Genomic DNA, 23,665 nt, shown 5'->3' with positions numbered 1-23,665 from the left:
CTGTGGGGGAGTCGCTGGTTTGGACTCACCTTGTTCCAGTCGTCATCTGAGGACGCAGGAGGGGGTGCGACCACTCCTATCGAGGACACGTTGAAGCCGATGGATTTACTGAGGTTTCCAGAAACCGCCGCCTGTCCAAGGTTGTCAGCAATGTTCCTCAGCAAAGCAAAGTCATCTGAGAAGAAGGATTAGATTGGACTTTTAATATTCTGGAGAGGATTTCTACAGCTTTTATTAACGTGATCAATGACATGAGGTTGAACACTGACTCATTCTATTGGATCTCAGTGCTGCATTTAGACCAGAACATTTTGTTGCACAAACTGTAAACATGGGTTGGACTAAATGGGTTTTACTGTAATGGTTTAAGTCCTACTTGTAGGAGTAAAGTTATTTTGTAAGCATTGGAAACTTTGAATGTGACAGATGAACAATATCCTGTGGGGTTCCTCAGGGCTCTGTTCTTGGACCCCTTCTGTTTAGTCTTTATATGCTTTAAATTCTACAGAACTGTAAGGTTGAACATTTTAAAATTCAATTTATAGGTTTTTCTTTTTCTCTTCATGTGTTTACTGCTGATTTTAAATGTTTTTACTGTCACGCACTTCAATTTCTCCACACTTGTCACCAGACTGGCTTAACTGATTACACAACACAATGAGCACAACTGTAACACTACATTTCCCTCTTACCTTAAAACAGTTGACTCTTCCCCACCCCTTACACTTTCCTACCCTGACTCCCTCTTCCCTGTTCCCTACCCCTTCACCTAGGCGTAACTCTGCCCTCTCTTTTTATATTCGTCATTAATAAAGTTTTTCTTACACGTCCTTATGGAGGGCTGGTGATGGTCACAATTATGCTATAAAATAAATTCATTTATTTAATTATTGTCAGAAACATGTATGTCTGTGTTGAAAAGAAAAGGAAAATGGGGGTGTGGTTTCATGCTCTACTCGTGGTTCTCACTGACCGTTGGTGGTGGTGGTGGTTTGTTGGACAGGCGGCTTCTTTATCTCCACCTCCACTGTCAGCCCCGTTGATCTCTTCCTGCGTCGTGCGTCGCCGTCCTCTCGAACAATTTTGGTGATGCGGATCATGTTGGGGGGAACCTTGAGGAACAGGGCCAGGTTCTGGACCAGGTTCTCACCAAAGAACTCGTCCACAGTCAAAGCGGGCATGTTGAAGGCGATGAAGAGGACCGGTGAGGTCCGCACCTCCACGGGCTGGGAGCCTCGGACGAGGACTTTCATCATCTTGTAGTCCTGGTCGAAGAAGTTTGTGCCCAGAGTGTCGTTGAACTGAGGGACGTACTGACCTGTAGGGATCATTTAAATGATCATTTCAACTCTAATATTCAACCAGGAAATAAAAAAGAGTAAAACTTTGCCAAGATGGCAGCACTAAGAATATTTACAACAACACAATCAAACAGCGAAAATACAAAGAGTCATGAGATCAAAGGGAGAAACTGTGACTTTTCAAACTAATGTGGCCTAAAATCTTTAAAATTTATTCTTTTTTCTTGTTTTTTTTTTGTTTTTCTTTAAGTTTTTTCTCAAAAAAAAAAAGTACCCTTTATAAGCTCTATGCCTAACAAAATACATTATTTTGCACCATATTAATTTCATTAACTGTTAAAAATGGGACTACTTTACAGTTTTAGAGCCTGTGTTCCTCCATCTTGGAATCATGTGATTGATGATGTCACATGGCCCCACCGCCTGTAAACATCCCATTGTTTTCTATTGGAGTGAAACATTCAGCCTGGTTTTTAGATCATTTAACAGCTTTTTTGGTCAAACAGCCAAATTGTGCTGCTTTTAGTTGTTCTAAACAATCAGGAAAGTTAAAGATGTCAATGTAAACCTGTTTTCTTTACAGAAAATAATTTTGAATTTTTTTGAATTTGAATTACTTTATTAATCCCTGAAGGGAAATTACATTACACTGTTATTTTTAGGGACATGCACTTCTATTTCACATTTGGTCAGTTTTGTCAGGATTGTGGATCTGTTTGCTTTATTTCATATTACAGTTAACCTGATGGTTTATCTTTGTTGTTTCTTGCATTATTGTGTCCTTTGTGTTGGACAATCATGTTTTTGTGTGATTAAAGTTGTGTGTTTGTGTTTAAAGTGTAGTAGGCTTCTGTTACAAGTGTTCCATCGTTCTTTGGGTGTGCAGATGTTTCAAAGATCCAGGATAGATAAATCTAAACAGCTGTGCCTGTTTCATTGCTGAGTCAGCGGCTGTATTACCAGGATAAGTCGGACCCTTCAGGATGAAGTCGGTGTTATCTACGTTCCAATCAGCGTTGGTTGGAGCGATCATCTTGTTGTCCACGTAGACATCCAACCTTTGAGGGTTGGAGTAAAACACGGACACCACCACGCTCTGCAATGGATCCAAAACAGAAAAACACTTGATTAGAAGCTTTAAGGAGAGACTGAGCTGCACAATAAAGTCACCTGACCTCAGACGGGGGGGCGTTGAGCATCATGAGGCGGAGCTTCTGTGGGCTGGTGCTGGTGAAGAAGACGTCGTAGTAATGTTCTGTGGCCACGACGCTGTGGAAGAGAGACACTCTCCTCTGACAGGTGTAGCCAGAGCACCAGCCGTGATCCTGAGGACCTGGACACACACACACACACACGGAGAGTCAGATCACACACACACACACACACACACACACACACACACACACACACACACACACACACACACACACACGCGGAGTCAGATCACACACACACACACACACACACACACACACACACACACACACACACACACACACACACACACACACACACACACACACACACACACACACACACACACACACACACACCACACACACACCACACACACCTGTTCAAAGAAAGTCTAAAATCTACCGTTGATCAGGTCCACAAAGCCGTCTCCGAGCACAGCGACGGGGGACAAACGTCTGGTCTCTGTGTCGTCGTCCAGGCTCTCGATCACCAACATCCTGTAGTTCAGCCCAAAGCATTTGTAGCTCTGCCACGAGTTCATGTACGTGCAGTTTTTCCTGATCACACCTGAACGCAACACAGGAATGTTAGGGTCCACTAAGACAGGGGTTCTCAACCCTGGGGTCAGAAGAGAGGAGGAGCCAGATGCCTTCAAGAAACTAAGATTTATTTATTCTTTTACAATTTGAGCCCATTTTTGCTTATTTTTACCTGTTTTCTGTATCTACACCAAACTTACCATATTTAACCTATTTTCATCACTTTTTTGCCATATTTTTGCTCCTTTTACTGCATTTCTGCTCCATTTCTGACACTTCTCCATCACATTTCAATGCCTTTTTCTGCACATTTTTCCACTTTCCAGACATGTTCAGCACTTATAAACCCTTTCCACCACTTTTCCACCTAATGTCACATATGTTGACACATTACTGTCACTTTTAACCTCTTTTCACCATATTTCATGCTTATTTTTGTCAATTTAACCACATTCACCATTTGTCATGCCCATTATTTGCCAGTTTAAACTAATTGTTCCAATATTTGAACCCTTTTTACCATTTTTTCTCTCTGTTTTTGTCCACTCTAATGTGCTAATTTTAACAATTTTCTATGGTTTTTAAATCCCATTTCATCACCTTTTCCACTGTTTTTGGTCACTTTTAACCGATTTTATTTGTGATTAAAACAAGGATTTACATTTTTAAGATCACTACATACTAGGGCACAAACCTCTGCACTAACCAATCAGCTGCTCACCTTTGTGAGGAGCGATCTGGTCCACGGGGATCCGGCTGCCGTTGAGGAACGTCAGCATGACTTTGGGAATGCGGTAGTCTCCCAGTCCTCTCCTGGCGTCTCCGTTCCACTGGTATTCAGACTGTGGTACCACCGTTCCCACTGCTCCCAGGAAGGATCCGTCCAGGTCCTGCAGCAGCGTCTTCTTCTTTGCATCACAGTCCATGTCCACACAGTCAGCTGGGTTCACCTTACTGTACGAACAAGGAACCAAACACACACACATTAGTGCTGGGATTTTATCGCGTTAATTGCGATAAATTATTACAGAAAAATAACGCACATAAAAAAATCAAGGCAGTTAATCACTTTTTTTTTTTCTAAGTGCTGTTTTTTATTTAACAACACAAAAACAAATTTGTTTGAGAAAGTTTACCAAAAATCATGAAAAGCATGAATATAGCTCATATTACACATTATGTTTGCACTCAGTGATGGAAATATTAACTAACTATTTCACTGTTTAATCTCATTTATTGTTTTCATTGATTCAGATATTTATCAAATTTTTTATTACAAATTAATTAAATAATTAATTACAAAGTCTATAATTAGATTCTTTTTTAATCGAGTCCCACCTCTAATATATATATATATATATATATACATTCATGTCACGGTCTGTGGTGGGTATGGACCCAAATGCAGGGAAAGATGGAGGCAGGATGCAGGAATAGCGTTCTGGGAACCAATCGATGTCTTTAATTCAAAAATCCAAAATCAAAACTAAAATCCAAGACGCAGCAGGACACGAGGAGGAGAGCCAACATACAAACACACATTAACACACACAATGATCCCGCAGCCATACTGTGTCCAGACACTCAGCTAAATAGTGGAGGAGGCCTGATTGGGAATGGGCCACACCTGGGTGAAAACACGAGGGAGCTAATCATTCACCAGCCAAGCACACAGACATCACTGAGGGGTGGAGCCACAAACAGGAATCCCTGAAACACAGACGAGAGTTAACAAAAACCAAATAAACAAAGACACAACACATTCAGACTTTTTATTCATTCCATATATTCCGAAAGTCAAATATAAATTTAATTTCCTAAACAGTTTCCCAGATATATATATATATATATATATAAAAATGTACATAAAAAATTATAATCAAATCTTAAAATAATATTGGAAATAAAAATGTGTGGCTAAAATAAAATACAATATAACCTTTATGTAGAGCATGTATTGTAGCAGCTGCATGCTGTAAAATATAAACTAAATAAAATAAATCTGTAATCTTGAGGCACATGTTTTCCAATGTCCTTTTAAATAAAACAGAACGGAATAAAAAAACAAATGATGCATTTGAATAATATATATTGTATTATAGATTTTTTTTGGCCGTTTTTGGCAAAAATTCGATAGTAATTTCAAACTGAATGGAAAATATATAACAAACATCAACTTAGAATTATAACAATGAACCACTAACCCTAAATCCGGCCTGTGAATGTAGACTTTGGCGTCCTCGCTGCTGTCCACCATGGTGATGGATGAAACCTGCACAGGGTGCTGCAGGTCCTCACTTAGAGGGTTGGTCAGGAACATGATGTTGACCTCGCCAGAGCAAACGTTACGGAAGTTTACGAACGTCGTGTCTAGAGGAAAAACAGCAAGAGAAGATCAAAGAATGAGATCATGTGACCAACGGACCAATGGTAAGCTTAGAAATGAGCTTTGATGCACCTGAGACCGTCATCAGGCCTTTGATGGCGTTGTAGTTGTTGTTGGTGTGATGAGGTTTAATGGGAGCGTTATTATGTGACGATCCAAAGGTTGGCCAGCTGATCCCAGACCTGCCGCCTGAACACAAGAGAGGCAGAGCAGAGAACTGTCATACATCAATAGAAAACATGGGGAAAACACACAAAATGACCTCAAAACACACAAAATGACTTCAAAAACACACAAAATGACCTCAAAAACACACAAAATGACTTCAAAAACACACAAAATGACCTCAAAAACACACAAAATGACTTCAAAAACACACAAAATGACCTCAAAATCACACATAATGACTTCAAAAATACACAAAATTACATCAAAAACACACAAAATGACCTCAAAAACAAACAAAATTACATCAAAAACACACAAAATGACCTCAAAAACACACAAAATGACCTCAAAATCACACATAATGACTTCAAAAATACACAAAATTACATCAAAAACACACAAAATAACTTCAAACACACAAAATGACCTCAAAAACACACAAAATGACCTCAAAATCACACATAATGACTTCAAAATTACATAAAAAACACACAAAATGACCTCAAAAACACACAAAATGACCTCAAAAACACACAAAATGACTTCAAAAATACACAAAATTACATAAAAAACATCCTTTAAGTGAATAAAAATACACAAATGCGTATCTTTCTCAGAATTCACTAGACCATAATACACACACACACACACACTACCTGTAACAGGGCGTGGCGCCCTGTGGGAGGAGCTCCTCGCCAGGTTAAAGTCATAACGTGTGAAAGTAAAGGAACAGTTGAAGTTTGGACTGCTGCCAACAATCAGAGCATTCTGGGAAATAAAAGAGGTGGAGCTTAAAGAGGTTTAAACATCTTTAATAATGAGAGTGATAAAAAATAATCTCACCTGAACATGAACAGCTTTGTCTGCAAAGGCGTGAAAGAGAGAGGGAGGAGCAAACACCAGAGGCATGATCCCCATCCCATTATCAACCAGAGTCACATTATGGACCAGGACATCCATCACCGTCTGTGAGAGAAACACATCCATCAATCATCCAACCATCATGGCTTAATCCATCCATCAAGGCTTAAGGTGCGTTCACACCGAACGCGACCTGTGATGAGTCGCTGGAACATTGTTGCGTTTTTTGGTCGCTCTATCATTTCATCGCTTCAGTGACGTGACGACCAGGGAACAGAATGTGTGCTGAGTCGGTTACAGGGGAGAGAGAGGGCTGATCACTTCTTCTCCGGCCGTACGTTTACAGCACTTACCATAGACAGCGCCGCTTTTACGCCTCAGCTCTACAGACAGTGAAGTACGGGGGAGTAGTCGCTTGAAGTCGCTTGAAAAGTTCAAATTTTTCAACTTTGAGCGACTAGGTCGCACAGGACATAGTCGCCGGAATAGTGCAAGTAGGGTGGCTTGACGGAAGGTCACTTGAATGTAATCTCGTCACTTCAGTCGCGTTCGGTGTAAACGCACATTTTCAACTTTCAGCGACTCAATCGAGCGATCTAGTTGCTGGAATCGCGTAGTCACATTGCATGTAGGGAGGTCACTTGATGTCGCGTCATTTACATTGATTTTTAATCTATTCTAGTCGCGTTCGGTTTGAATGTACAAGGTGTGTTCACACCGAAAGTGTACAGCCCTCTTAGTGCAGCCTCAGCTCTACAGACAGTGAAGGACGGGGAAGCAGTAGCTTGAAGTTGCTTGAAAAGTTAACATTTTTCAACTTTGAGCGACTTGGTCACTGGAATCACGCAAGTTGCGTCGCTTGAACGTGCCTCCAGATAAACCAACAAACAAACTTCTTTGGTAAACAAACCAGGACAGAAACACAAACTTGTGTCAGTGATGTTTTTCTCTTTCCTAAACACTGCTGCTGCATCATGGAACCAAACATAGAGGTGTGAGAGTAGTTCCTAAATCATCAATAAACCTGATGCTTTTCAATCATTAATGGTGGTGATAGAATCATATAGAATGTGTTTCAACACCTGGAAGTAGATGCCGTAGTCAAAGCTCCTCCAGATGAAGAACCCTTGGATGAAGCTACATTGAGCCGTGCCGTCATTGTTTAGGTAGACGCCGTAGAGACCTCCATGAGCCTCGTTATGGATCCACTTCTCTTTGTTGTTCACGTAACCTGCAGAGGTAGAGGTACAGTTAGCTGTGTGAGCACACGCTGGACAGCTTCTCAACACATGGAGGCTCATTTTATTAAAGTTAGTAGATTTCTTTACCTGGACATGGTTCTCCATCGATGCGATACGCCACCCTCTCATAACCTGCTACGATGTTGTGCTGCAGCACGATGTTTGTCCCCATGTTCACCTGGAGGAGGAGGAAGAGAAAAGGAGGATCATTTCATGCATTTTGAGTTCATAAAGCCTTAGAAACACAACAACAAATACATCATAAAAATGTGGGGATCACATTAAAAAATGCCCAACTGGAAATTAATAAATTATTATTTTAAAAAAATTAATAATTGATAAGCTAAAAAAACAAATAACTGAATAATAATTCAATAAAATTAAATAACCTGCTGAAGAGAAATGACACATGTATCATTAAATTGATTTTAATTAATATTACATAGGCTTTAAACAGGGTTTGGTCCTGGAGGGCTGCAATACTGCACGTTTCTATAAAACTGCATAATGACACTTAGATGTGAAGCATCTAGAACCTGCAGGTCTGCGACCGTCCAGGACCAGGTTTGGAGTGAAGAAGAAGAAGTGTGTTAAAAAAGAACCTCGATGGCAGCGTTCCACTCAAAGTTAAAGTTCTCCTCTCGATCCTGATACGATCCGGTCCACAGAGTCATTATCACCAGGTTGTTCCTCACAGTGATTCTGTAGCCCCAAATCAGGATAGCTAAAACACACACACACACACACACACACACACACACACACACACACACACACACACACACACACGCGCACACACACACACACACACACACACACACACACACACAGTGTTTTTAGGGTTGTTTTGTGTATTCTTAGAGTCCTTTTTAGAGTGTTTTTGTTGCAATTTTTTTGCCTAGTTTTGTATCTTTCTTGTTGTTTAGTGCATTTTCTGTTGTGTTTGTAAGTTGTTGACCAGTGACTCACCTACTCCAACAGTGTGATGGACGACGTTATCGTCCACGTTCAGTCCGTCTGTGCCGAACACGCCGATGGCTGGAGAGAAGCCGTCATGGAAAGAACATCCCTGGAGGGAAGATTCTCCTGAAAGCTGAAGAACAGGAAGTGAACACAGCTCATCATCATCATCATCATCATCATCATCATCATCATCATCATCATCATCATCATCATCATCACAATCACATCTAAAGTGTTTTTGAACCATGGGAGAACCAACACAGAGAAGAAGCTTCGTCCAGATTCAAACCACGACCCTTTACTATAGGACGACCATTAAACCACTTCCTACAACTTATAAGGAAAGTGTGACATTCAGCATCTTCATCTTTTGCTCTTTGTCTCATTTTGTAAAATTACTATTCAAAAACATAATTTCACTGATTTTACTGAATTTTAAAATTATTTAATGAAATTATAATAATTTCTTAAATAATGTATTTATTTTTAATTAATTAATTATTAATCATTTGTTTTATTACTTATTTCTTGTATATATTATTTTATTATTATTAATCATTTTTTGTATTATTTCAATATTATTATTCAATTGAATTGAATTGAATTCAATTATTTTAATTTAATTATTTAATTTAATTTAAGTATTTCTTAAATTATTTTATTAATTTATTATTTTTTAATTAATTAAGTAATTATTAATTATTTTGTATTATTATTGTTATATAATATTATTATTATTATTATTATTATCATTATTATTTCAATTATTATTTTCAAATGTATTCAAAAACTTCATTACTATAATTATTACAATAACTGAAAGCGTGTGTGTGTGTGTGTGCGTGTGTGTGTGTGTGTGTGTGTGTGTGTGTGTGTGTGTGTGTGTGTGTGTGTGTGTGTGTGTGTGTGTGTGTGTGTGTGTGTGTCTAACCTTTCCCAGGTTGAGGAAAGCCACAGAGTATCTGGGGTCGTAGCTGTCGGTCCATCCCAGCTGACCTGAACGAACAAACTCTACATTCCTGATGTGAGCAGAGCCTTCAGAGAAACACATGGATCAGTTAGAGAGGAACATCCATCCATCATCCATCATCCATCATCCATCATCCATCCAGTAAACACAACACTCATCCATCTCATTTTACCTCTGTAGGTGATTCCAGCATCAGAGAACGTTCCTACCAACAGTCTGGCTCCAAACGACTCCTCCATCATCTCTGGATATTCCACACCTATGATCTTAATATTTCTGGTCACATGTCCAACGTCTGCAGCCAGAGTGTAGGAGGACGTACCGGATACGGAGTGGGTTTCACCTGGAGGAAGAAGAAGAAGAAGAAGAAGAAGAAGAAGAAGAAGAAGAAGAGGAGATGTCATAGACAGGTTAGTTCAGTGCAGTGCTTCTCAAAGTGTGGAGCATGGCCCCTAGTGGGGACAGGTGGGGTGTGACACACAGGAGGACAATTTAAATAAAGATCATTAACAGTAAACAAAACACCTACACACAAAAATTAAAAGAGCATGAATTCATTATTAGACATGTGACCAGGAAACAAATGTAAAGTGGAACAAAAGTGCAAAAATAATGATTGAAGTGGAACAATAAACAAACTTTAATTTCCTTTTTCAGTTTTAATAAACTTTTTGTTACAGATTGTAAACAATGTTTCTTTATTTCCTATATTTTGACGACTGCACTTTTAAATTTGTTTTTATGCAGGTAATCAGTTTAATTTACTTTTTGATTCATTATAAAATATGATGTTACTTGTTCACTGTTCAATAAACTTGAAAATATATAATTTAGGATGTCAATGGGTGCAGGTGGGGCTTAAAAGTTCACCTTCATTCAAATTAGGAAATACCCCAAAGTTTGAGAATCACTGGTTCAGTGTAACGTATAATGAGGTGTTTGGTGTTTTCTCAACCAACCGATGTGAGTGTGGGTCAAAGGCTGGTCCAGGGTCAAGACGAGGCCGTCCTCAGACACGTTTGCAATTTTCCTCTTTTCCGTCTCCCATGGATCGTAGCTGGTGGTGGATATGACCACCTCGTCTCCGACCTGCAGAGGGAGCACATGGTGAGTTCTCACCCTCACACTGTGGGATATTTAATGATTTCAAACGTCAGCTCAGACCTTCCAGTCCACGGCCTCCCTCAGACTCAGACTGTGGGAACCTGCTGCTGCAGTGGCCCCGAGCTTAGTGTGATAAACAGTGGGAGGGAGTCCAAAGAGCTCCAGGGTCCCAAACACTCCTGCAACACAACCACATCCAACGTCAACACACATCTGCTGTTTTAATTATGTTTTATTGTATTAAAACCACTATTTTAGGTCATCTAGTCCAGAAAAAGGAAACTTTATCAAATAATGAACATTAATAAAGGAAAGAACAAAGGTTTTTATCTATTTTTGTTGATGTTTAATATGTTTTTCTGAGTAATTCTTTCTATTTGCTTAAAACAATCATAGAAGTTAATTGAATTAAATCTAATAAAGTAATATAACATGTTTACCTCATTCCATTAAAGGGATCCTCCAGTGTTTTTACAAATGTGGCCCTAAACCATTGAAATGTCCTTATTAGTAGATCTATGTCTAACAAAAAGCATTATTTTGCACCATATTCATTTAATTAACTTTTTAAAGCTGAATGAATTTACAGTTTTAGAGCCTGTGTTCCTCCATCTTGAAATCACATGATTTTTAGATCATTTAGCAGCTTTTTCAGTCAAAATAACAACTTGTGCCGCTATTGGTCGCTCTAAATAATCAGGAAAAGTTAAAGATGTCAATGTAAACCAATTATTTTTACCAAAACATGCATGTTGATGTTCCTGTTCTGCCTAATGTATAAGTATTTCTATTACAGTGACCTCACCCAGGACTTTGGATCCCTGGTTGGGTCCAGAAGGTAAAAGCCAGTCAGGAGTTTGGTGGTTTCCCCTCAGTTTGATGTGAAGTTCACCTCTGAAAGGTTCGTCCTGATGACCAGCGATCAGCCTGCCGCCCTGAAACATCACATCCAGACAAACGTATGTGGATAATTCAGTTATTTTTATTGTTTTTGACACTTTCATTGATCCTTTGTACTGACCTGAATGGAGACGTAGACGGCGTCCACCACCACCATCCTGTACTGGGATACGGAGCGCTTCCGTCTGGACAACGTTATGTTCAGGGTGTCGGGAATCTCCAAGACTCCGAAGATCGTCAGCTTGTTTAGGGAAGGAGTGTCTACGTCTAGGATGACCCACGTCCCTGTGTTTGGTCAAGATACACAAGACTTAACATCTCAAACTTTATCTGGGACCAGAGCTTAATCCGACAGGAGCAAAATGCAGCACCTCCCAGATGTTGACTGGCACTTATCTGATTGGATCCAGCAGCTCATTTATTTATTTTATTTACTTTTCCAGCACCTCATTTGCTTTTAGGTGTTTTGATTAAATTTTGAAGTATTATATTTGGACAGCTGCGTCTTTTATTGAGTTGAAACTACTGGAAATGTGATTGTACACTCAAAACTGAAAGTAGAAAGTGTGATTTTTCTCAAAAATGTGTCTTGTCAGCTTGGAAGATTGTAGAAAATGGCTAAAAAAGGCAGTTGGATTTAAAGAGTTTTTTTAAGCCAATAAGTGAAGCTAAACCTGAGGTAAAGAAGTCCAAGGTTGTTTCTGTGGAAATCACAGAGCAGCAGCAGTTAGCGTAGTGTGTAGCCGCAGTTAGCATAGAGTGTAGCAGTGAGCGTAGCTGAATGTAGCAGCAGTTAGTATAGCATGTAGCCGCAGTTAGCATAGCGTGTAGCAGTTAGCGTAGCCGCGTGTGGCAGCAGTTAGTATAGCGTGTAGCAGCAGTTAGCGTAGCATGTAGCAGCAGTTAGCGTAGCGTGTAGCAGCAGTTAGTCGCGTGCAGCAGCAGTTAGCTTAGCGTGTAGCAGCAGTTAGCGTAGCGTGTAGCAGCAGTTAGCATAGCAAGTAGCAGCAGTTAGCGTAGCATGTAGCAGCAGTTAGTGGCGTGTAGCAGCAGTTAGCGTAGCGAGTAGCAGCAGTTAGCGTAGCATGTAGCAGCAGTTAGTGGCGTGCAGCAGCAGTTAGATTAGCGTGTAGCAGCAGTTAGCGTAGCGTGTAGCAGCAGTTAGCGTAGCATGTAGCAGCAGTTAGCGTAGCGTGTAGCAGCAGTTAGCGTAACGAGTAGCAGCAGTTAGTGTAGCGAGTAGCAGCAGTTAGTGTAGCGAGAAGCAGCAGTTAGCATAGCGAGTAGCAGCAGTTAGTGTAGCGAGAAGCAGCAGTTAGTGTAGCGAGTAGCAGCAGTTAGCGTAGCGTGTAGCAGCAGTTAGCATAGCGAGTAGCAGCACCTGTAGCGATGATGCTAATGCAGGAGAACCTGCCTCTAACAGACAGGAAACAGGAGGAGCAACTATTTTTTCATGGCTGTTTTGTTTTGGCTGTTTTGAACAAATAAAATGTAAACACACGTTATATTTTCATTTCCTGCTGTGCTGCTGATTCATTACAGGAGTTATGGTCTTATGGGTGTTAAAGGTTTGTAAATATTTTGTATTTGTGGGTTTTTGTGTTCTGAAAGTTTAGTGTCTTTTGTGGCTAAATTAGCGGTGATTTTGTGCTGGGATGCGCTCCGTAATGGGCGATTGTCCGTGCTCCTTTAACGCAGATTCATCATTCTTTTATTAAACATTTGGTTAATTGGTTGTTTGTGTTCATGTGATAATATTAGCCAGTTTAGATCGCAAAAGGCGCTTTAAAACATGTTTTATTCTGTGACACACGTCCTGTGTTCCTGGACCTGATGATTTATAAATTAAACGCTTTTAGCGCTTGAACGATAAAAAGCTGCAACAATGAAGGAAAAGTTAAACACAGTCGTTAGTAATAAAGCAGATGAACGTTACCTGGTGGGATGACCACATCATCTCCATCTGCTGGAACTCTGAAGTTATTCTCTGCTGAGTTCTTCCAGAAGGTGTCGTTGGACCAGAAGATAATACTTGTAGAAGCAGAACAAAGAGATTTAAGCTTGTATTTAAACCTTTGACTTTGAATAAAAAAATAATATAAATTAAAACAAACTGAAAGGTAGCACATGGATATTTCATTACATTTCTACGTTAAATTAACATGTAAGCAGCAAATATAAATGTATCTATTAATTTGACATATACAAATAATGAATTTATAATCGGTTTATTAAAATAAATCAAAGCTGTAGTGATATATGTTTGTTTGTCTGGTTTCTTTATGCATCTAAAGAACATGTTTGATGTAGTAACTAAAGAGTTTAAATGATGTTAGACTCACGCAGTAGACCCAGGTCTCCCTGTGGGTAGGGGGGCGAGCGTGGCCGGGGCCACGGTGGGAGGAGGAATGCATTTAGGGAAGAAACAGCGGTAGACGGAGAAGGCCACGCTGACGTCCAGCATAGAGCGATCCACGCTGTTACGCTTCCTGCGCTGGTTCATCTTCCCAGACACTGTGGACACAGATGGTCAGAGGTGAAAGTAATGGATTATAACTACTTATGTTACTGTAATTAAATTACTTTTCTGGGTACTTGTACTTTTCTATTTCATAACATTTGTCATGTCTCACTATGGGATATACGCCTAAGCGTCATATCTCAGAATCGCTATCTCATTACGCCAATCCTGATTGGCTGGTGAAATGTATTCATCCGCGACAGGTAGTCCCTCCTACTATAGTTAGAGTGGGCGGGGAATACAGTCCCATTCAAAAATCTCATTTGTTGTGTCCTGTCCTTGGCAAAAAAAATAGGGCTTATGTGATATGACGCAGGGGCGTATATCCCATAGTGAGACATCTCACACATATTACTCAGAGAACTGGGGTTATGCAAATTACCTATAGTTTTGGTAATATTTCTAAATCAGTAATTTTACTTGTACTTAACTACATGTTAAAAGAAGTAAAGTAATTCATTACATCTCTACACCCAACCATGACAGAGTAAGTTATTATTTTTTTTAGATCATTTTTTTCTATTTCTGTGTTTCTGACCCATGTAGTAGAGGCTGTTGGTTTCGTTGTTGAAGAACCAGTCTCCGTTCCTGTTGCTGCTGAAACTCAGTGGATCTGTCGAAGCGTTTCTGCGGTCGATGATGTGGAAACTGTCAGGACTCTGTGTGAAGTTGTGGTTGATGATGACGAACTGATCCGACTGTAAATGAAAGAATTGCATCGATGTCTAAATATTCTCTCTCCTGTCAGGTGTCAAGTGTGAGATCAGATCCACACAGTGACCTTTTTTTGGACAGCTCGCTTTCTAAGAAATCTGATTGGTCAGGAGGCGAGACTTTAGCACTCGCTAAGATCCTTGCCAGAGAAAAACCTTCTCGCGAGCAGGCTAGTCGTTCAGCATAAGTTTCCATGGGGATTTAGCTCCGTAAGACCTTAGCAAACTTTGTAGTCCAACATACACTCATTTAATCCCGGACGTTTGCGTGATAAGAGGTAATCTAGATTCACCCTTAGTGTTTATAGTGTTAATACAGTGTTTATATAGTGTTTATCCACTGTTAATACAGTGTTTATCCATTGTTTATACAGTGTTTATACATTGTTTATACAGTGTTTTTACAGTGTTTATACATTGTTTATACAGTGTTTTTACAGTGTTTATACAGTGTTTTTCCAGTGTTACCTTGAAGCTGTAGAACTTGGCGCTGTAGCTGATGTTGGTGATGTGATCTGCGTTATCAAAGTACCAGTTGTACGTCTGTCCAGAGGGAAGCAGAGCCATCCATCCAAACCTATGTGTCATCCTCTTCTTTAAATAAGGGACCACACTGGTGCCTGTAACATAAAGGACATCTCACTCAATGAGTAAATCACTTTAATATTAAACATTAGGCACAACTCAATTAGATTATTACAATTATTAGATCACATCCAAAGACAGACAGTGTTTATAATAGTGGTTCACAACCTTTTTTTGCCTCATTTTGTTTAATCACAAATTTCTGGTGACCCCAGAGATTTTTTTTCTCTAAAATTAGTTTTTGATTATGTTTGTTATGCTGTGTTAGAATTACAAATACAGAGTAGCCAGGATTAGTGCTCAAAGTGACCAAATGCACCAGCTCAGATATTTTTATACTGCATTTTATTTGAACCAGATTTACTTTTGAGAAAGTGAATGTTTAGAATAAACGTGGGTCCCAAAGTGAGACCAGTTCAGAACCTCTAGTTTAGAATACAGTTGTTGGAGTTCATATGTGGTAAAGAATAGCAAATGATTTTAATCAGTATATTTATTTCATTAAAACACATCTGCAGTATTTGATTAATGGGTAAACATTGTTAGTGTGTATTTCTTACCATGTGAGTTGGTCAGTATAACGTCTTTAGCCTTTAGTGAACTCGGTAACGGGTTGTTGAAGGACAAACGATGGAATGCGACTGTTTCATCACACACGGCTCCAGGAAAACCAACGCTCCACTCTCCCCCCTCAGCACAGTGGGTCGGGTCCAGTAAAGAACTCATGGGTACCACTGTGCCCCCGGAAATTCCTTTAGAACAGCAGAAAAACAAACTTTATAAAACACAGAAATCTTATTTATATTCTTACTTGGTTTGTTTAAATTCAGGATTTATTTCTTTTTTTACTATTTATCTTAAATGTTAAGACATGGACACTAATGTGTTACATGAAACTACAATCCCAATAATCCACATCATTAAAGGGAGCTGGATAGCATTTGTTAGCATAACGGACACAAGTCAAGAAAAAAATTATGAAAAGCATTTAAAAACAAAAAAAAATGAAATACAACTAGCGAAAAAATAATAATAATAAAATATAAAGGGCATTTAAAAATATGATTAATCAGAATCAGAATCAGAATCAACTTTATTGACCAAGAGTGTATGAATACACGCGAGGAATTTGTTTTGGTGACCTGTGCTCTCTCTGATAGTGTAACATTAAATAATAACAATCAACTAGAATAAAGAAAAATAAATAAAAAAAAGAAGTATAAACATAAATATAAGAGTAGTTAGACTAATATGTGCAAACTAAATAAAAATAACCATTATACAATTATTAATTATAACAAACACTAAAATATGATAATTGAAAAAAATAAAAGGCATTTAAAAACATACCAAACATCATACAATATACTAAAAGTCTTATAGAAAATAAAATGGAACAAAAACTAAAATATAATAAGAAATACATTAAATGTCATAAATGTGAGGTCACATTGTGTCATACGTGTGATTAATGAAACATTGGTATCCGACCAGTCTCAGCGTACAAATGATCAGGTGTTGATAAATGCAGCGGCTGAATTCGATCATCATTAGCATGTTATGCCTTCCTGTTTCGGAGGCCCCGCCCACTGAGGACAAACAAGAAAAGACACTTTTCCAAGATGAAAATCTGCATTCTCACAACTGAGGTGGAGCAAAACAAAGACATGTTTTTTAAAGTATGAAAACTGGACTTAAAGGAGCGTATTTAAACACTCTGCGGAAGAGGATCAGCTACTGAGCAGGTGAAGTCTGCCCCCCTGTGTGCGCTGAGAACAACTACACAGCAGAGATCCTGGAGACACACACGGAAATATGACGTTTATTGGCCTCCGTTGTCCGCACGTTTTAGACAATAAATATCAGAATTGTTAAATACCAAAGCTTGCACGAAGACTGACGAAAGCACGTCGTACGATCTAATCTGAACGTATGAACGGTTGATAAATGACGGCCATTGAGTTTATGTTTGTGATATGAAATGTTCTAGAGACTCATTACTGACTTAATGATGTCACTTTTCAGAAACAAAACAAACCTTGTTCTACATGGATCCACTTCCTACATTACTTGATATTTGGATCACTTCCTAACTCAGACAGAACCAGTGAAATAAAGTTAAGCACCTGTGAGCGAGCCGTCCAAGTCCTGCAGCTGCACCTCGTGCTCCCACCTGAATCCGGCCTTGTTTGGAGAGTTCAGGAACCGGATGCCACTGAACCTGGAAGACCAGCCTCCGCAGCGGTCCACACAGGTACCGTCAATGCCGGTGACTCCGATGGCCGCGCAGGAGCTGTGGTTAAAGTGAATGAACGTGGTGTTCAGAACGCTCATGCCATCGTCAAAAGGCAGGATGATGCCTCTGCGCGTGTGGTGGCTGGTTCCCAGTCCGTCCACGTGGCCCACGATGATGCTGTCAGACACCATCGCCCCCCCGTCCTCTCCGAAGCCGCTCACAAAGCTCTGGAAGATGCGTTTGCCTTCGATGCCGGCTTTCTCGTTGTTGACCATGAGGGCGTTCTTGAGCTGCACGGCGCCCACGTTGACCCACTCGGCACCTTTCTCGCAGTGCCAGGCGGTGAGAGAGTCGAACACCGCGGGCACCGGGGTTCTGGAGTTGCAGGCACCGTTTTCCATCGGGAAAAAGTCTTGGAAGATCCAGAGTCCAAACCAGCCCTGAGAGTGCACCGTGTTGTTGTAGAACTCCCCGAGAGGGACTTTCTTCTGACAGATATACGGGTCGTAGGATGGGCCGTCAGGGTGCTCGTGCATGCGGTACCAGAAACCAAAGTGCGTGCCTCCGGCTGCGGCATTGTGGCAGATGATGTTGTTGGGGTTGGTGACCCAGTAGGCGGCGGGGGTGACGTCGTCGTTCAGCAGGCTGGTGCTCTGTCGCACAAACACAGCCAGGTTGTACTGCAGCACGTTCTCCGTCTCGATGCCGTCCTCAATGAAGAAGGCCCCGCCCATGATGTTGTAGATGACGTTGTGCTCCACCAGCAGCCGGTGGGTGTTGTGGATGGTCACGGCTCGGTTAAAGGTCTGATGGATGGCGCAGCCCCTCACGTACGACTTGTGATTGATGTCTCCCATCAAATGCCAGTGAATGGGGTAGCGTCCCAGTCTGAAGGCCTGGCCTGCGTGGAAAATCTGCAACAGGAAGAGGAGAAAGCCAGTTCATCAGATGAACACCAGACAGGGGGTATACAGGTTTCCCGCCAGCGCTGTTGAGGGTAGGGGCCCCCGATGCTGTGATTTTGATCCACTACGTTGTGATTTTGATCCCCTAAACTCACGCATCACGCCATCCCCCTATTCCTGGTGAGAACCCTGGTATACCAAAGTGTTTCAGTGGGAAAAAAAAACTGTAACCTCGACGTATTCCAGTCTGCCCATTGCCAGGTTCTCGTTGGGCCTGGGAGCGTGGAACATGATGCAGCCTCCGAACTGATCACTACCGATCTCTTCTCCAAACCGACCCTGGAAACAGGTCTGAGTGGCAAACTCTCCTAAACAACCACAGGAAAAAGAGCGTTTCTAAAAGGGTTCCTCCTGTAGTCGCGCTGAAACCCGTCTGCGTCCACACTACCTGTGTTGAAACCTGCAGGACACGCTTTGATCACGTCGTTCCACTCCTGGTTCTGCGATCCTCGCACCACGATGTTCCTGGTGAGGAGGCCGACCTCACCGCTGACTTCAAAGACGGTTCCGTCGGGCAGGGTGACGGACACCCCAAGGTGGGAATAGGTCAGCGGCTCAGTCAGGGTCAGGGTCCTCCCATCGACAGACACCGAGGAAATCCTCCTCACCTCGTTTTCTTTCTGACTGTGTCTGGAACGGAAAGAATGAGGATAGATTCATTCACAGAGAACAGAAGAATAACAGCAGCGTAGGATCAGACTTCATGTTTACCTGGAGTTTAGCTTAGTTTAATGTTTATTTGACAGTGTTAATGCAGAATCTTTAGCATTTTAAAACAGGTAACTAACTGCTAATTTGCATCTGAAGTCAAAACAACAATTGGTTCTGATATAAAAACACAACAGTAAGTTACTCAATAAGCACGAGACAAAGCAACCATGACAATATGTCCCAAAAGCCAAGTATAAATAGTAGGGATACACCAAAATGACAATTCTTAGCCAAAACTAAAATAAATGATTGTGCCAATTATTACTGTAATTAAATGTATGGCTATATGAAAGTATACTGACCTCACTATTAAAGCACTGAAATAATATAAAAATATAATAAATTTAAAAAAAAATAAATCAATTAAAAATATATGAAAATATTTAATTAGCAATGACATTCCGACAATGCAAATAATAAAAATATAATATAATTTTCTCTTTTTCCTGTGGGCCGAATTGGAGGCTCTGATGGGCCGGATTTGGCCCCCGGACCTTGAGTTTGACACAAATTGTGTAGAGTAAGAACTTCTACTGTACGACTAACTGTAGACCTCTCAGTACCTGGTGCCTGTAGAAGCAATGACTATTTCGTCCCCGACGTTCCAGGTCACCGCCTGCTTCAGCGTCAGGGTGTTGGTGCCACTGTTAGCCGTCTGGGCTAGGCGTGTCCAGGTGACAGGGATGGGAATTCCTGCAGAAAAAGGTCAAACAATGACTTGAGGAAACCTGAGGACTAAATTACTGCCTCGGCTTAAACGTTAAACCAACAGAGAGAAATTTAATTAGACTCTGGGAAATTTCCAGCTTGAGTTTCAGGAAAACATTTGTACAAAGTGAGGTTGTTAAAGTGAGTTTGTTAAAGTGAGTTTGTTAAAGTTAATTTGTTAAAGTGAGTTTGTTAAAGTGAGTTTGTTAAAGTGAGTTTGTTAAAGTGAGTTTGTTAAACTGAGTTGCTTGGTGGTACCGTGCAGGTCCAGCACGCCCTCTCTGACAGCCAGCGTCTTGGTCCCGTACACGGGGAGCTCAGGGGAACGCAGGTGTCCGTGCAGCGTGATGATGGCTTTGTGCTGGAACGGAGCGCCTTCCTGGCCGACCTGGAGCCGCCCGCCATCAGTGATCAGGATGTTCTCAGCCTGCAGCTCTATGTCCTGCTCATCAAACACCAGCGTTCCTCCTGAGGAGAAGGAAAGGGATCACGTATGGGTCATTCTGTGTCATTTCAACTAATTGTTCCTTAATAATTTTATTGGCACACTGTACATTTTTAGTTTGATCACATGAACAGTGTTTTAGATATGACAGAGATAATTTTTTTCTGAGATTCCCACATACAATTATGGGCCAGTGAAAATAGTAAAAAAGTATTTTTTCAGATTTCTAAAACGTGTCACTCAAGAACCAATGCATATCTGTGACTAATCATTAGTGATGTGAACAGTCTATGTTCATAGTTCTAAGCTGATCACATTACAGGGAGCTGAGACACATGCTAAGTCATTTACTGAAGACCTTTCTATGTGATGGAGTTCCTGAGATATTGGAAGATGAGATGGAAGAAAAATAAGGACACACCTCCCTTACTAAATTGTTATATCTCAAAAAGTATTCATTTGAACAAACTAAACATTTACATTGTGTCTACTGAATAATAATGGAACAATTTTGAGACTGAAGTGTATGGTCCATTTGTTGGAATGAGCCATATTCAACGATGTGTCCCAACAGAAACACATCTGATCACAAAGTGTTGAAGGACCTTGAATGAGGAGCATTTTCAGCACAGGAGTGCTGGTGTCCAACAGGATGGTCTGTCCTGCAGTGATGACAGCAAACGTGCCCTTCTCTGGGGGGGAGAGCCCTCCCCACGTGTACCTGGACGACCACACGTCGATGTAGAAGAAGTCTGCGTTATCCTGGAAGGAAGAGACAAACATCACTAAGGCCTCCTACATCCATTAAAATGTTCACATTCTCACATATTTATATTCATTTAAAAGATGTTGCAGCTTCAGTTTGACATCATAAAGATTGTAGTAGAACACGTGTGTCAAACTTAAGGCCCGGGGGCCAAATCCAGCCCGCAGGAGAAAGTAAGAATGACAGAAAACATGAATTATTGTGTAAATTACCAAATAATCCAGTTGTCCAGATATCTCAAATTCATCAACTCCACAATATTTCTAGGGGCTTGTATTTTTCCTTTGTTCATATCACATGAATGCAGTCATTTTTAATGGCAAATTGTGAAAAAGTCTTGCAATTTCTCACAAACATTCTACAAAATTCCTCTAAATAATACAAACATTTGTAAGAAAATCGGTAATTTTTAAGTGAATTGAACTGATTTTAAAAACTAGGGCACAATGATGTTAAAATTGTTCTTTTTCCCCCACTTATAATCTACGACTCAATTAAGATCAAACTGCTCCATATTTGGCCCCTGAACTAAAATGAGTTTGACACCCCTGCAGTAGAACAACAATAGAAAATTAATCTGTAAAGATTTGGTGAATTCCTTTATTTTTAAAAATAATAATAATTCATAAAAATCAAAAAGTGCAAATAAAAACATTTAACTTCTCACTCACTACTGTTGTTTTGAGCTGTAGAAACTTTATTAATGAAATAATATTCAAAGCTGCATCCGTTACCATGGCGGCGATGCCTTGATCTGCGATGCTGACTCTGACTGTGGTTTCCTGGGAGTGTCGCTGAGCGTTGGTCACACACACAATGTGTGTGAGGTTCGTGGACTGGACGTCGCACACAGACCCTGCGATGGTAACGCTGGTTTCATTCACGCTGGTGCTGAAACGTGAGGAAAGTCTACATGAGAACCTGTAAATATTATTCACAATGAAACATGTACAGAATGGAATAAATGGGTTTTTATGGAGAATCAAGTTATGATTCTACTGTGATTATATTAAATCATAAGATCAAGAATGATCCAGGGTTATTACATCATAAGACAAGAAAAAAAAGGACAAAACAAGACAAGAGAAGACAAGGAGAAACAAGGCGATGCAAGACTAGAGGAGACAAGACAAGGAAAGACAAGACAAGGTGAGATGAGAAAGAAAAAGGCCTGGTAAGACAAGTTCAGACAAACAAAGACAAGACACAGAGAGAGAAGGAAAGACCAGGAAAGGCCACATAAGTTTTGGTCGTAGTAATGGAAAGAACAACAAAAATCAGTGAATACAGTGTTTCTATTTCTGCTCGAGGCCCAAAGTGACAGTTCAGTGTAAAGCGACACGTTGCTAGATCTGTGCTCATAGATCAGGACGTGTCTCTTTGTCCAATCAGGACAGAGCAGCGTCTTCTTCTTCTTCTGCACCTGAAACCGGAGCCGCTGATGATGAGCTTTGTGCCTCCAGCGGTGCCTCCTCGTCGTGGATGAACCTCTGTGATCACCGGGGTCAGCTCAGACCTGTAGGTGTAGGCGTCCGACAGAGAGGTGTGGAACCGCGGGTTGGCCACCGTGACGTTACACACCACCTCTGACTGTGTGCCTGAGAGACGAGACGAGACGTAAACACGCGCAGAGACAAACGCTAAGACGTGATGACAAGTGATGACAATAGAAATGACAGCTACGGCTTTGTGAGACATTCCTGTTCAACAAAATGTTTCATCAGGGCCAACATTCCAATATGATACAGTCTCAGCAGAAAACGATACGATACGATTCACGATTTGCATGTCACAACACGATATATCATGATACTAAACAATACAATATACATCACGATATCAATACTGATAAATTCACATTTACATGTACAAAATGGTAATAAATACATTCTATTTCATTTTTTTTACTTGGGAGAACAAGTAAATGGTAACTAACTGTAAAACAAGTACACATATCAAAAACAAGTGGAATGTTTATTAAGGAGAAAAAACAATTTGGTGATATATGTCCTCCAAATAGATTTTTTTAATCATGTATTTGGACAAAAAAAGTTTAATTGCGCTAACATTAGCATTGCATGTAAACGGGTTTGATGGTGCGTTCACTGACACCTAGTGACCGGACGTTTACGTGCTATGCTAATGTTAGCACAATTAAATGCTTTTTTTTTTGTTAAAAACATGATTAAAAAAATCGATTTGGACATTTTTGGATCTATACAATAATCACACTGTAAAATATTGCAATAAATCACAGAATGGAATTTTTCTTTCGCCACATCTAATAAACATTGCTTGTATCTTGTATTATTTGTATATTTGTAATATCCTATGATCTTTCCTAATATCCTACAAACTGTGACCACACATCAGAATAATAGTTTT

At 40.3% G+C, this 23,665-nt stretch overlaps 1 protein-coding gene across 1 annotated transcript in view; it reads right to left on the bottom strand.

Moving 5' to 3' along the window:
• LOC114472563 (fibrocystin-L-like) overlaps positions 1-23,665 on the bottom strand; it is a 49,620-nt gene that overhangs the window by 2,473 nt on the left and 23,482 nt on the right. Inside the window, exons 23-55 of the mRNA XM_028461882.1 lie at positions 22,704-22,878; positions 22,015-22,171; positions 21,120-21,276; positions 20,328-20,537; positions 19,925-20,054; positions 19,039-19,280; positions 18,822-18,958; positions 17,576-18,599; positions 16,010-16,201; positions 15,333-15,484; positions 14,690-14,849; positions 13,973-14,144; positions 13,567-13,655; positions 11,752-11,915; positions 11,536-11,665; positions 10,791-10,909; positions 10,586-10,715; positions 9,799-9,969; positions 9,588-9,691; positions 8,663-8,786; positions 8,296-8,417; positions 7,781-7,871; positions 7,535-7,683; positions 6,435-6,557; positions 6,248-6,359; positions 5,496-5,612; positions 5,242-5,407; positions 3,759-3,991; positions 2,901-3,065; positions 2,477-2,634; positions 2,262-2,397; positions 974-1,318; positions 30-175 (exon numbers count right to left, since the gene is read on the bottom strand). Coding sequence (XP_028317683.1) covers positions 30-175; positions 974-1,318; positions 2,262-2,397; positions 2,477-2,634; positions 2,901-3,065; positions 3,759-3,991; positions 5,242-5,407; positions 5,496-5,612; positions 6,248-6,359; positions 6,435-6,557; positions 7,535-7,683; positions 7,781-7,871; positions 8,296-8,417; positions 8,663-8,786; positions 9,588-9,691; positions 9,799-9,969; positions 10,586-10,715; positions 10,791-10,909; positions 11,536-11,665; positions 11,752-11,915; positions 13,567-13,655; positions 13,973-14,144; positions 14,690-14,849; positions 15,333-15,484; positions 16,010-16,201; positions 17,576-18,599; positions 18,822-18,958; positions 19,039-19,280; positions 19,925-20,054; positions 20,328-20,537; positions 21,120-21,276; positions 22,015-22,171; positions 22,704-22,878 — 6,002 coding nt within the window. The remainder of the gene's footprint in view (positions 1-29; positions 176-973; positions 1,319-2,261; positions 2,398-2,476; positions 2,635-2,900; positions 3,066-3,758; positions 3,992-5,241; positions 5,408-5,495; positions 5,613-6,247; positions 6,360-6,434; positions 6,558-7,534; positions 7,684-7,780; positions 7,872-8,295; positions 8,418-8,662; positions 8,787-9,587; positions 9,692-9,798; positions 9,970-10,585; positions 10,716-10,790; positions 10,910-11,535; positions 11,666-11,751; positions 11,916-13,566; positions 13,656-13,972; positions 14,145-14,689; positions 14,850-15,332; positions 15,485-16,009; positions 16,202-17,575; positions 18,600-18,821; positions 18,959-19,038; positions 19,281-19,924; positions 20,055-20,327; positions 20,538-21,119; positions 21,277-22,014; positions 22,172-22,703; positions 22,879-23,665) is intronic.

This window comes from Gouania willdenowi, chromosome 11 (genome assembly GCF_900634775.1).
Source record: "Gouania willdenowi chromosome 11, fGouWil2.1, whole genome shotgun sequence".
Classification (NCBI taxonomy): Eukaryota; Metazoa; Chordata; class Actinopteri; order Blenniiformes; family Gobiesocidae; genus Gouania; species Gouania willdenowi.
The sequence above is the reverse complement of the archived record's forward strand: the minus strand, read 5'-3'. Positions and strand labels throughout refer to the sequence as shown.